Source organism: Aquila chrysaetos, chromosome 13, assembly GCF_900496995.4.
Source record: "Aquila chrysaetos chrysaetos chromosome 13, bAquChr1.4, whole genome shotgun sequence".
NCBI lineage: Eukaryota > Metazoa > Chordata > Aves > Accipitriformes > Accipitridae > Aquila > Aquila chrysaetos.
The window spans coordinates 19810913-19824246 of NC_044016.1; the positions used below are offsets into that span (position 1 = coordinate 19810913).

General features: G+C 32.9%; 1 protein-coding gene across 6 annotated transcripts in view; it reads left to right on the plus strand.

Annotated features, from left to right (window-relative positions):
- KIF6 (kinesin family member 6) overlaps positions 1-13334 on the plus strand; it is a 189410-nt gene that overhangs the window by 29750 nt on the left and 146326 nt on the right. For all 6 annotated transcript variants that reach the window (XR_003926406.1, XM_030035919.1, XM_030035921.1 and 3 more), the window contains 2 exons: positions 236-345; positions 9791-9920. Coding sequence is in view for 5 of the 6 variants with exons in the window: in XM_030035919.1 (XP_029891779.1) it covers positions 236-345; positions 9791-9920 (240 nt within the window). In the remaining variant the exon portion in view is untranslated. The remainder of the gene's footprint in view (positions 1-235; positions 346-9790; positions 9921-13334) is intronic.

A 13334-nucleotide genomic window follows, 5' to 3' on the forward strand; every position in this document is an offset into this window, starting at 1 on the left:
GGGGTTTTTTTGTTGTTTTTTTCCTTTTGCTTCTTGAGCCTTTATACATATGGTAATAGAAAACATAAAAGAATCACAAATTGAAAATGTAAACCATACCCAGGAAAAGAAAAAGCAACAGAGTGACAAAGCAACATAAAAGCTGTAGTGATAAATTTGTCCTCTGATCTAGCTCTGACTTCTCCTTATAGCTCTTCCTTTTTTCTTTTTTTTTTTTTTTTCTTTTCTTATCCAGGATAGCAGTAAAGTGTATACAACTCATGTTTCCTACTTAGAAATCTACAATGAATGTGGTTATGATCTGCTGGACCCAAGGCACGAGGCCTCCGGGCTGGAAGATTTGCCGTAAGTAATAAAACTACAGAGAATCATCAAAACCAGCAGAAATCATTTTCATATGCTGTGTTGCATTGTTTGGGGACTTTTTTGAAACTGTGCTACTAATCTCAGTGTTAGTTAACTCAAAGTACTTTATTTTCTCGATTTTTATCAGCACTGTCTTAAATTTTCTCCTATTGTGTATATATAGAGGCTAGGGAAACTAGATGGGAGTAACTGAAGGTGGAAGTACTAAAAATGTATATTGATATTATGCAGAAGAGATCTATTGCAGCCACTGAAAACAAAAGATAAGCTATACTTATTTTTCTCATGACAGCCTGTCTCTATATGGTATGCACGTTATGTGTGTGTGGCAGAGACATATGTAGCAGGCAGTATTTCCTTGCAACAGTAGGGAGAAAAACTCCCTGCTTCTACTTGGACCTTTTCCTTGAAGGATAATTATTTTTCTAGAATAAGCAATTATGAAATAAGGTAAGTAACAGATAGAAAAGGCTACAAGGAACTCCAAAGGACAGTATACTTACTTCAGAATAGATGATTGTTATAATAGTTTTCATTGATAAGACACTAGCACCTACTAATACTTGGAGAAGGGTAGTAAATAAAGGTTTGTAGGTCATGAACCCATAAGTCTGGTGAAGTTAAAGATCTTATAATTTATAGGAAATCCAAATCCCAGTTTCTAAGTTTCTTCTGAAAAAACAGTTTATAGTCTGTGTTATTCTTAAAAAACTCAGCAAACAGTAAATATGTATAAACAAATGAGTTGTTGACTGGATTTGCAAATGCTCTTAAATAATGCTGGGAACCATAAATTTTCTCACTCAACATGATGGTGACTGAAACACATGAATAGCAATTAAATCTCTGCTGATACAAGAACAGGAAAGGAAACGTACTGAAAACTGCCAATGGAGCAATAACAGAAAATCAATAGAATTTTATATCAAAATAGCTAATTATGTTATTAACATATTAAGCCCATTTTATTTATTTAAAAAAATACATCTTCCAAGTTATGTTAAAATATAGCTTTAGTTTTCTGCACAATATGTGGTATCTAGGACACATATCTACAGAAAACTTTCAAGACTGATCTTTGTAAAACAAGCTAGTCTAGAGATAAGGAAGGCAGCAGGCAAACTCCAAGTATGAGAATGGTCTGTAAGTTGGTCTAATTGCTTCACTTTCTTCATCTGTAAAATGGAACTAAATTTTATCACTTTATGACACATTGGTGCTATAAGGACTGTCTGTATTTACTGATGTCTTTCAGGGCAAAGTTTAGAAATTTAATTTGATTTATCTGCTTCCTGTGCTATGCAGAGAAAAATTTTAAATCAGAGACTAATTTCAATAAGAATTTAATTTTTGTGCCCATTTTTACAGGTGCAGATTTTCTTCACAGTTGTGTGTAAAAAACCAGGCTGTTATACTTTTAGTCAGCTTATAAAAGTTAGCTATTAAGTTATTTAAGTTTATTAAATGATTAATTTCATTTATTATTCACAATATTTTATTTGAACTCATTCCATTTATTCATTTTATTAAATTGAATTTATTCAATTGAACTAAATTGAATTTAATTAATTTAATTGCAACTTTATTTGAAACGGTTATTTGGCAGTCATATGCCCTATAAAATATGTCACTTTTTAAAACTAGGTTCTGAATATTTACTAATAATCATGAATTTTAGAATCTCAAAATTTGTTTGCGTATGGTGATTCAATTAAGCTAAAGAATAACTCCTGTCATGTATTAGTCTATTTTAAAAAAGTAAAAGTTGACAGATAATTTAGTTGTGAATTAGGGATAAAGCACACTGGGATAATCATAATTACCTGTAACTTATATAATGTATACTATTCCAGGATGGGTTTTAGTGAGATAATAAATTTTTCTCTGCAGAGTAACTAATCATAATAAGTGCTTAATGGTTTTACTATACAGGGTCATATTTTTTTCCAGTACATTTTTTGTCAAAAGAATGTGTGCTGTACACTAAAACTATACCTTCACCACTCATATATAGCATTGTATAAAAGTATTTAATTAATGAAATATTGTTTGTTTATTTTTTAAGGTAGTAATTTAGGGATTCAAAATTTTAAAATATGTATATAGTGTCATTCTGAGCTAAAAAGGGAGTACAAATTGCAGGAAAGGGTAGTTGCATGATTAACTACATTTTAGTTACTTGGTTAATTTTTGTAAATTACAAAGTAAGTAGTAGTTACATATAAGTAAATAGTAATCACATATTTTAAAATATATCAGGTGTTTATTACCTAATATATATTTCATTTTTCTGAGAATTTTATGTGCTTAAGACCTTTTTAGATTTTAGTGGTAGTAAGCAGAATACAGAGTAATCTAACTTCCTCAAGTTTGTTTGAAAGCATGTATTTAATGAGAATATCAAAGAGAACTTATGGTTTTTGTACTTTAAAAGGGTCATATTATGCATAGTTTCCTGTTGAACTTCACAGCGGATCGTCAAGGTTTTAAGCACCATACAAAGCCAAATGCAGGTTTTCTATGCTTGGGTAGATATTAGCAGTCTATGCTGATACACTCCCAAGTATGTAAGATAGAGAAGAAAAGAGTTGAAGAAATGTGTCATTTTAGAAGAGTAAGCAAAAGATAATTAGCCTCATAAAGTATGCAGATTGTTTTGAAACAGTATTGTTATCCATATTCCTGCAAAAGAAGGGGATGTAATTTGAATCAAAGATATGTACTTCTCCATAGCAAACTCTATGTTAATGACTTTACAATACCAGTTCAATGGAAGGAATAAACACAGAGTGACTGCATTCAGGTAATAGAAGTTATGAAAAGTGCACAACAGACTTGTTGATAGTACTTGAAAAACGAGATATTAAAATTGTATTTGAAGTTTAAGGCAAAGCAAATAATAAAAATTTTAAAAATTGCCCATTGCATCTAATCATTGCATGATTAGTTTTGGAATCTTAGGTCCTGAAGTCAAGGTTTTGTGTGTAGGCATCCTTTGTATATTCTGTAAACTATTAAATTTTTATCTTAATACTGCTTAATCATTTCATTAGAGTCTGCCAGGTGACAATGGAAGAGGCTGTCACGGAAAATCACTAGTTTTCTGGAAATAAATTCCTGACAAATGTGTGAATGTATTTCATATATCTATATATTTATATGTATACTTAAATAGATTCATATACAGAATTACATAATTATTTATGTATGCATAGGTAGAGATATGTATACATATACATATTTATATATCTATACATAAATATGTATCATGTTTCTAATAGGTATGGATATTTATACATCAACTAAGTTTGGTTTTGAAATCCCATTGAACTTTTCTTTTCACAGAAAAAAACCCAGTTATCAGGATGTTCAGTTGTAATGATATTACATGTAGCCCATAGAAAATATCATTTTATATACCTTAATGCTTCTTATACAATATGCCTTAGTTTACAATTGTAACTTGTTTTGCTTATGCAAAGCTGACAGTGTTGCAGTTTTGTGACACTGTAGCTGAAACAACATATGCAGATGCAAATACATTTGAAGAATCTTGCTTGCTAGAAAGCAAAAATTGAATTTAATATTGACAATCTAATTCTGGTTGTAACTGTAGAGTGTTCCATGTTTATACAAGGAAATAATGAATGTTTTCAAACATGTAAAAAGTAAAAAACTATTGCTATAAAGTATAACTGGTAGAAGACTATTTGAATTCTTACTGCTATCCCTTGTTTTCATAAAAGATTGCAGGACTGTTCAAATTAGGAAAATTTTTCTGAAGCTCTTCATTTGCTCTGTGGTTATGCAAGAGGCTTTCTTCTCTAGCAGGTTTTGTGTTGTACAGTGCATTTGTAATTTATATACCTTATACTTAAATTATATAACTTTATATAATTTATATACTGAATCAAACCAATTTCACTTTAGTTATAACCTACCAGTACACAGTCTTCCTAACTAGTTTGTATTATTTATTAAGAAGTAAGAATTTTATTGGCACTGAACAATAAAACAAAAATAAAGACTGAGGTTATAGAACATTAGTCATAGATTAAGTCAGGACAACCAATAAGTTACTGCTTTACCTGTCCAAACTATGGCAGGTGACACTCTTGCATGTGAAGGCAAACTAAAATTAATGTAATTTTACGTTAAAATGTCAGTCTTTAAACTGCAGTAGTTGAAGAGCTACTTCACAGCAAGCTCAGACAACCATTAATCAGGAGTGATGTGGCCGGGGGAAAATGTAATCTAAACTTCCAGCCAGCATAAGTGATTCCCCATTTTTGTGTGAAGATTCTTTAAAGTCCTCTTTGATAGGGAAAAGTATAAGATTTAGTATGATGTTGGCTGACTTTTAAAAAAAAGCAAAACAAAACAACCAGGTAATTCATATTGAATCCTCTGAGAATTCATTAGTAGCTTATGCTCCAGACAGATGAAGTTTATTTGAGGTATAGATTAAGTGAACTCAATTCCATAAAAAGGAAGACACTTTAAGGTAAGAACCAATTAACTTCAAACATCAACAGTGATACCTAAATCAATATAAATTAGTAACACACAGAACTGTTATGTTCCATAAGGGCAGTGTAAAATATTTTCACTTAAAAAAAAAAGAAAAATCTATAACTGAATATTGGTTAACTACCTCAGATGAGTTTATACTCTTCTGTTTCTCTACTGCCCTCCAAGGGCTTTAAGAGTTACCAAACTACTGACATGCAAAGCTAAACCAACTAGTATAATAATTCCTGTGCTACTTAACAAAGAAGGAAAAAAAAAAAAAGGAATCATTTTCAACATATAGGACATATATTTTATTCAGTCTGATTTTTTTAATTTTTTTAATGCAAATAAACCTGTTGCCTGTCTCCAAGGCTCAACAGTGTTAATGTAAGCCCTTCCTCTTTTTAAATGTTGTACCAACTATGTAATCTAGAAACCGGCCACCATCCGTAGGTCTTCAAGAACTGTTTTCAGTTTTCTGAGAATTACCAGTGTTTTAAAATTTCTAAGGCTAAAAATAATATTAGCTTACTCTGTTCATATGGAATACATTCTTTCAAAATGAAGTATTCTGTGTGTCACTACTGAATACTAAAGATTAGGAGAATACAAAGGTTTGTAAACTTAAGCTTTTCTGTTTTTTAAATGAGGACACAGCTGAAAACTGTTCTGAATCATTTCTTCAAAGATTATGTTTTGTTCATTACAGTTCAAACAAATTACACTTTAATGTGTAAAATAACTTCAGTATACATTGTGTATTGTTCATTCCCATCCAGATTTTATGTTGATTTGTTTCCTGAAAACCAGTAGGAAGAAGTCAGTGAAACTTTTCTAAGGTCACTTTTCTAAAGGCATCGGATGAGTAAATTAATTCGGTTCAGATTATCGCTGTGCTGTTCAAGGCAACTTTACTTTTGAATACCAAAGTATTATTTAACAAGTATTTTTTTCTGAGTGAGATTATGGCAGTTGCCTGCAAATTCTAACAGATCTTATATGTTTTGTTTGTACATGAACCACCAATCTCATTGTTTCAGTTCTGACTCTTTGCTGTGCACAGTGGGGTGAGGGGGGAGAGAGAGACAGTGCAGGGCTATTTCTAGATCTCAGTAAGAAAGGCCTGACAACAAATGGCTTAATAAGGTAATTGCTTTAGTAAGACAGAATAAGAAGAGGAATATAGATGACAAGTAAGTCAAACATCCCATCAGATGCTGGGCAACCTGTGTTTGTGCAGCACTGGATGGAGCCTGAATGGGTTTCCCTGCGGCGCACTGCGCAGAGCAGCACAGATCCTGTCCATGGAGAGAATCTCTCCCCTTTGCTCATTTGAGCTATTAAGTTATATAATTTCCTTTACAAGAAAACAGCTCCATTTCTAAAAGGTGTTCTCATGAGAACTTCTTGTGGCATTTTTTGATAAAGGCAAGGCCACACAGGTGATGTGATGATCAGGTGGGAGCTGCCTGCAGGGTCTTCTGTTACAATGACCTGGCTGAATTTATCCTGCAGCCAAGGGGTCTGTGCAGCACGACACAGGCCTGAATGCCACACTGTCCGTGCAGCACAGCACAGGCTGTGCCTGCACAGGTTAACTGTTACGTGGATCACTAACTCCTAAATGTACAACAGTCTCTCGGTCAGTATCAATACACTTCTATGTCCATAAAGTGTAGAACAAGCAAAATGTGTTTTTCTTGTCTCGCGTGTAGAATTTGTTGGAGACAGTGGGAAGGATTTCCTACCACAATATGATGTCAGAACAGTCTGCACCAATACTTACTCATAGTTCTGTCATGTCTCACAAGCTAAGAAGATTATGCTCTAGGTCTATACCTGAATAGAAAATTAAATCTGTGCTATTGAAAGCTGTGCTGGTGGCTGAATAACTTTATAACCTTGCCTCTTGAATTAGTGTTGACTTTGTCTTCTGATTTGGTATTCAGGGAGCTATAATTCTGAAAGATAATTTTTTTTGGATGATATAAAAAATGATGATCTTGGTCATTCTTTCTTAAAATCTAAAGCTCCTTGCAACTTTACAGAAAGATTAGATATAGTTATCCATTAGTTTATTCTGTTCTTCTGGACAGACTCCAAGATGCATGCTTGCTGCTTTTCTCTGTTAGCCTTTTCCTAAATTTATTATTGGCTGTATAGTCTTCTCCTCATGCTGAAGTAGTATCACTATATTCTGCTAATGTATTGTCATGGAACGTATGTATCCTCATATATTTGTTTACATCAACATGATTAATTTTTAAGTGTCTATAAAGTTTTTGAGATTATTTTAGATTTCTTTAAATCTAAGCCCTAGAGACAGATATAATCATAGGAAACATGATTTTTAAAATTGTCATTTGTTTTCCAAAATATTTTAAGGTTTTTTTAATTTATGTTACACAAATTAATGAGATGGTATTAATTAAGCAAAGAAAGCTTTAACTTCATTGTTTGCCAGTAACAGGAATTTCATAAATGAAAGCATTCAATGTGTAAGGCTCTCTTATGTTAATGGCAGCTTAGTTAATGCAGGAAAGGGCCTGAGTTAAAAACAGTATAAAAAACGCTGATCCCATCCTACAGGTTTCCTAGTCAGCTACAAATTCCATCCATTAAGTCAAATGGAAAGATTCTTTGTTTATAAAGAAAACAAAACCTTGTCTCTGCCTTCTTTCAGTCATTATGGATAATTTAACAGAGCTTTTCCACTCCAAGATCCAAGTTAGGGCTATGAAATTTAAAGATTTCACTAATATAGAGAATGCTCTATCGAAATCTATTATCATATTATACAGTAACTTTATAGCACTATAAAATAAATCATTTTGCTATCATTTTGGAACATGTCTTTCTGATAGATGCCTCAAGTTGTGCAAATTTAGACTTCCATCTGGAAATCCTCCTAATAGCTACAAGGCCACTGTATAGGAGGCTGTCACTGGTTTGTGATGTCCCTACTGTCTTCTTTCTGATATAATAATCCTCCAGAGCTTTTCATCCAAACTAATATCTTCGTTGTCTGGAAATTATTTATAACCATTGATCAGAGTGTAGTCTGAAAAGATCCTTAAAAGTTTAAATACTATGCCAAGTGTGCATAGTAAACCAACATTGTTTTCCTAAATTATAAAAAGTGGTAGATGATGCTTACTGTGCAATTTCAAGATATTGAAATTAGTCAAAGCACCATACTGTAATCAGAAACACTCTGGGCTTTAGCATGTGATGCACACACAGATGGAATGGGGGACAGAATACAACTTGACATTATCAAAACGTTGTTGTGCCAGAGCATAATTATGCTTTTGGGTTTATGCTCTGAATGGGGGAAGCTGAGTTTTGTGACTGTACTAGTGTTGTCTTACCCTACCACACAAAATAAGGCTAAAAGTGGGAGGTAATCATACTTGGTAAAACAATTGTTATGACTACTAAAGAAGCATTGTGTGTACTTTTACATGTATTCTTTTCTTGAAAATAGTGAGTGTATTGCAATGTGTTTAAATTATTTCTGTATAACCATTTCAATGTTTTGACCATCAGAGGGTGAACTACTTCCCTGATACTTAAGAGTAATACTATGGAATGCTGCTTACTGCTCGATTTGATTCTGTCAGTTTTGGGGAAAAAAGACAAGCAAAGCAGAACAAAACCCAACCTGTGTGGTTTTGAAGCAGCTTGGAGTAATTAACATGCAAGAACTATCTAGAGATAAAAACTCAAGCCCCATACTCCCTCTTGTGGTTAACCTTGAAGAATATGAAAAGAAATATATATATACACATACAAATACATGTATATATATATATGTATATGTATATATAAAGTATTATCTATACTTACAGGGAAAAAATTAAAAAAAAAAACTTAAAACTTCTCAAAAAGTTCTGATCTGCTTGTTGTAAGTTGTCTCAGGACATGTAATTCACCGTGAAGGATGTGTCATTCTTCCTCAGAATTAATGTACTTCAATTTTAACAGAGTCTTCACTCTGAGAGTTTTCCAAATCCAGTGATGCAACTACTTGGCTTCCATGTTGGACACTACAGAATGTCCTAACTTAGAAGACCCTAATGGCTACTCAGTAAAGCCAATAAAGTTTAACTCTCAGTAACCTGATCAAAAGAAAAAATTCTTGTGTAAAAGGGCTATTTAAAGAAGTGAAAAGGAGTTTCAGTAATATTTAGTAACTCTCCTGGAGCTTTTGCTATATCCTTGCTACTTCCATCTAACTTCATTTTTCTGAACTTTGAGGCTTAAAGAAGTAGAACTAAGAGCATTTCTAACTAAGAGCATTTCTAGAGTGGAAATAAATAAAATCATTCCATTTGCTTGCTTTTAATTCAAGAAAGGGATCATTTACATTTGTAGTTCTTATCATTTGAGAAGAATGAAAAGAGAAATAATCTTGACAAATGCAAAGTTATTAGAAACATGTTGGCTACAGATACGTTGATTCTGAAATATTCCATGCCTATTTGTTCATCAGGATTATGGTATGCTTTATTTATCATTTGTGCTTAAGTAGCTGTGGTAATGGCAAACAACTCCCTACTTATTATTTGTGATGATACATCTAAGCTCTTGCCCTTGAGATTTTACTAGATCTCATAAAAAAATCCCAAAGTTTTCTCTAATAGTTATAGATTTTATATATTCCTTTTCTATGTGGAGGTTTATAATAAAGGAATGAAAAGGAGGTGACAGAGTTAAAAAAATATTGAGCACTTCCTTTAATGTGCATCGTTTACTCTTCATGTTTTTAGTTCTTTTATTATGATTGGTTTGGGGTTTTAGATGTCACCTTTTAGGTGCAATTGAAATGAAAGTGTGGAACAAAGATAGCCTTATAACAATTCTAGTTTTCATTTTGGGGTTGGTTTTTTTTTTTTTTTTTACCATGTAGAAAAGTGACAATAATGGAAGACCCTGATCAGAATATTCATTTGAAAAACTTGTCTCTTCAGCAAGCAACAAATGAAGAGGAAGCCTTAAACCTACTTTTCTTGGGAGACACCAACAGAATGATTGCTGAGGTGAGAATTGCTGCTACAAATCTTAACACCATCAGAGTTAAAATGGTCATAAACTTCTCCACATAAGGTATATATTTTGGAAGTCCTTGGAGATAAATAAGTGTCTTCTTTCTGAGAGTATTTCCACAGAGAAATTAATAAGCTTTTCTCTGATGATAGCTTTCACTTTGCAAAGAGCTTTCTGTTTTTGCTTACCGAATCTGATTGTTGGTTCTTGATGTCATAACTTACTGCAATTAAAATAAGTATGAAAAAAAATTTTTCTCATAAACCATAGACTGACTTTTGAATGTGGTATGTATCAACATACATACACATTTAAAGATTAGAAAACATGGCCTTACAAAGCATTGTCAAACATTCCCACGGAAATGCTAAACTGCCTTTTAAGTAATTACAGTAAGAGTTAGAAGTCCCCTCTTTTTTCTTCTTATTGCATAAACATGTGGTGTTATGTGTAAAAAAACCCAAATGGCAGTGTGAAGCACATTCAAAATAAATATTTGCCAGTATGCAAAGACAAGGGTGGTTTTACTGATTCTGGAAAATTCAAATTAAGTGTTTCCATATCCAAAATCTCTAGGGCTTCTTTTTCCTTATCTTCCTACTTGGAAATGGAATATAAATATAAAAAGTGTATTGTATAATGTGAGCACTGTCAATGTGTCTTTACTACAACACAGCTAATTCTATATTAGAAATTTGTGGGTTTTCTTCCTCTGTCTGACAAAAAAGATACATAAAAAATCAGTGACCAGAAAGACATTTGACGTATATGAAATAATGAAGTAGCTCTCTGCTCCTGCTGGCTGACCATGTACACCTGGGCACAGGGGAAGAAGTGTTTGATTTCAAAATGTAAATAGGCAAAAAACCAATTTGTTTTCTCTTTCTCAAGGGAGACTATTTCAGCAGTGACATTTTGAGAGGCAGAAGGATGTTAAGGCAAGAGATAATCAAGCTGTGCTTAAGGGCTGCTAGTAAATATAAATATTGAGTTAAGGAACCATTTGATGGTGTTGAAATGGAAAAATTGATACAATTTAGAAGACAGGAACTTGAAAAAGTGTAATAGAGGAGACAAAAAGATGACATTGCATTCAGAAACCTGAAAACCTATCATGATGGTTGGTAATGAAAGCAGAAAAAGAAAGTTCATTGCATGGAGAAAGATCTTCAGGAAATCTCTGATCAGTTTAGAGGAGCTGTGTATGAAAATGAGACAGAATATTTAAAGAAAGGTGTGCTGCTGGCTGACAAGGTCATAAATCAGCAATTGTAAAGGGCAATCGCATTACATGTTTGGAAAACCTTGCCTAAAGAGAAAATATATCCCAAACACTGAAAGTCATGAACAAATAGCAGGACTAATGAAGATGGTAAGTCATTAAAGGTCAAGATGAAGTAATGCTCAGTAAAACTAGAATATTCTTAATGGGTCATACCAAAGGTATGTCAGCTCCAGTTTCCTGTTTTGAACAATGGCCAATAGCAAATATAGAAAGAAGAGTAAAAGATAAACCAAGTAAATAATGATACTTAAAAAAAACCCAAAACTAATCTTCATTAGTTTGTGTTTCAGACTATTTATAGCTAATAACTTTTGTTGTATTTTTTCTTTACATGAATTTGCCCAGATGCTCTTTTTAACCTCAGCAAATTTTTATCATGAAAACTCATGTGACACAAAGTTCCATGACTTAACTGAGTTGTGTGAAGAAAAAATCTCCTTTAGCTTATTTTTTAACCCACAACTTGGTAGTTTTATTTGGGACATGCTAGTACTTGCTAGAAAACATAAGAATAGACATGAGAATGTGTGGGACCCCAGCAGTAGAGAATTCACCAATCTGAGTGGCTTGGGCTAACAAATGCTATGCCACTGTCACTTTTGCTGCTTTTGCCATAGCAAGAGTTTTTTGTTATATAAACACTATAAAGTTATTGTTTTGTTGGTCTTTAATGAAGAGTACTTAAAAGAAAAAAATGCAGAGGATACTTGCTTGGAATAACTACCACCCATTGCAGCAATAGTTACTTTGCTTAGTCTGAATGCTAGTATGATTCCAAAAACTTCAAATAAGGTGAATTTCATTGTAGAAGTTTTATTCATGTAGTTACCTCATATGCTGTTCCTTTGCAATTGCAGCAGGTGCGTTACAGTACTGCTCAGTGAGCTTACTGAGTGCTGCTTCCTCTTGGGCATTACAGAAGTTATCACCCATTATCATCAGGCATTTTTGGGTTTAGGTGACTGTAGTATTTTACATGATGACTTATCAGAATGAGAAAATAGTGTTTGCAGAAATGAGGGTTTAATGTAGAGGTCTAGGGAAGGGGACTTAAGACATCAACCATAACTTCTCGAGAGATCCATATTTTTAAACCTTAATTGAATTATGATAACACTTCCTAACTTCAAAAAAAATTAGGACCCTGTTTAAGTAATCTTTAAAGAAAAAGACACAAGATGAATAAACCTAAATAGAAAATAAAATAAAACAAATTCTTGATTCATCTTTTTTAATGATGAGGAGTTTCGCTGTGGAAAAACTATGACGACTGTCATGGATCACATATGAAATCTGTGGTCTCTAAAGTTGCAATCTAATGCTTTACCCATGAGTTAACCCTTCTTTGAAGAGTTACAGGACCATTTTGAAAATAAGAAAGACAATGTAATTTCTGTAATGCGTCTGCTAGTGGAAGCTAACTTGTGATTTGAGGGCTGCATTTTGCCCTCACCACTGACTGTGCTAAAAAGAAAGTGATCATAATATTAAAAGTATTCTATAGATGACATTCATTCATGCATTAAATGTCAGAACCTAAGGGAACTTTTATAACAAAATACTGCTTTCCCACACATAATTGCATAGCTCAGGAGAAGAAGAAAAGAGGAAGCTAATCTAATTTGTGCAGGACTGGTTTATAGATTAGTATAGGACCAGTCCTTTTCTCTAGTTATGACATGTACTACACGTTGTGGAAATGGTAAGATAGGAGACATCTGTGCACAAACACTTCATAATGTAAAAATCCAAATGGGAAGTTTTTGTCTCTTACATTTTTCCAGGGAGAAATAGGCAGAGAACAAACCTAAAAAACTGTTTCTTTTGTTAGCAGCTCTTCCAACTGTAAGGGCTATATTTTTGTTTGTTTGTGTTTTCCCATAAAAAGTTTCTTGTTACATTTGAATGTATAGGAATCTCAGCAACAGGTTGTAAAAAAAAAAAATCTGAATTTATTTTTTAAGTTTAATTTTTTAAGCCAACTTTATGATTTAGGTATCTCAAATACATGCAAAGAAAGGATTCCAAAATATAATTTGCACATATGACACAGGTGGTAGCAGCAGCATCTAAAAAAGCTCATCTATAGAAATAAGTGTTTGGCCATTTAGGTAGTGTTCAC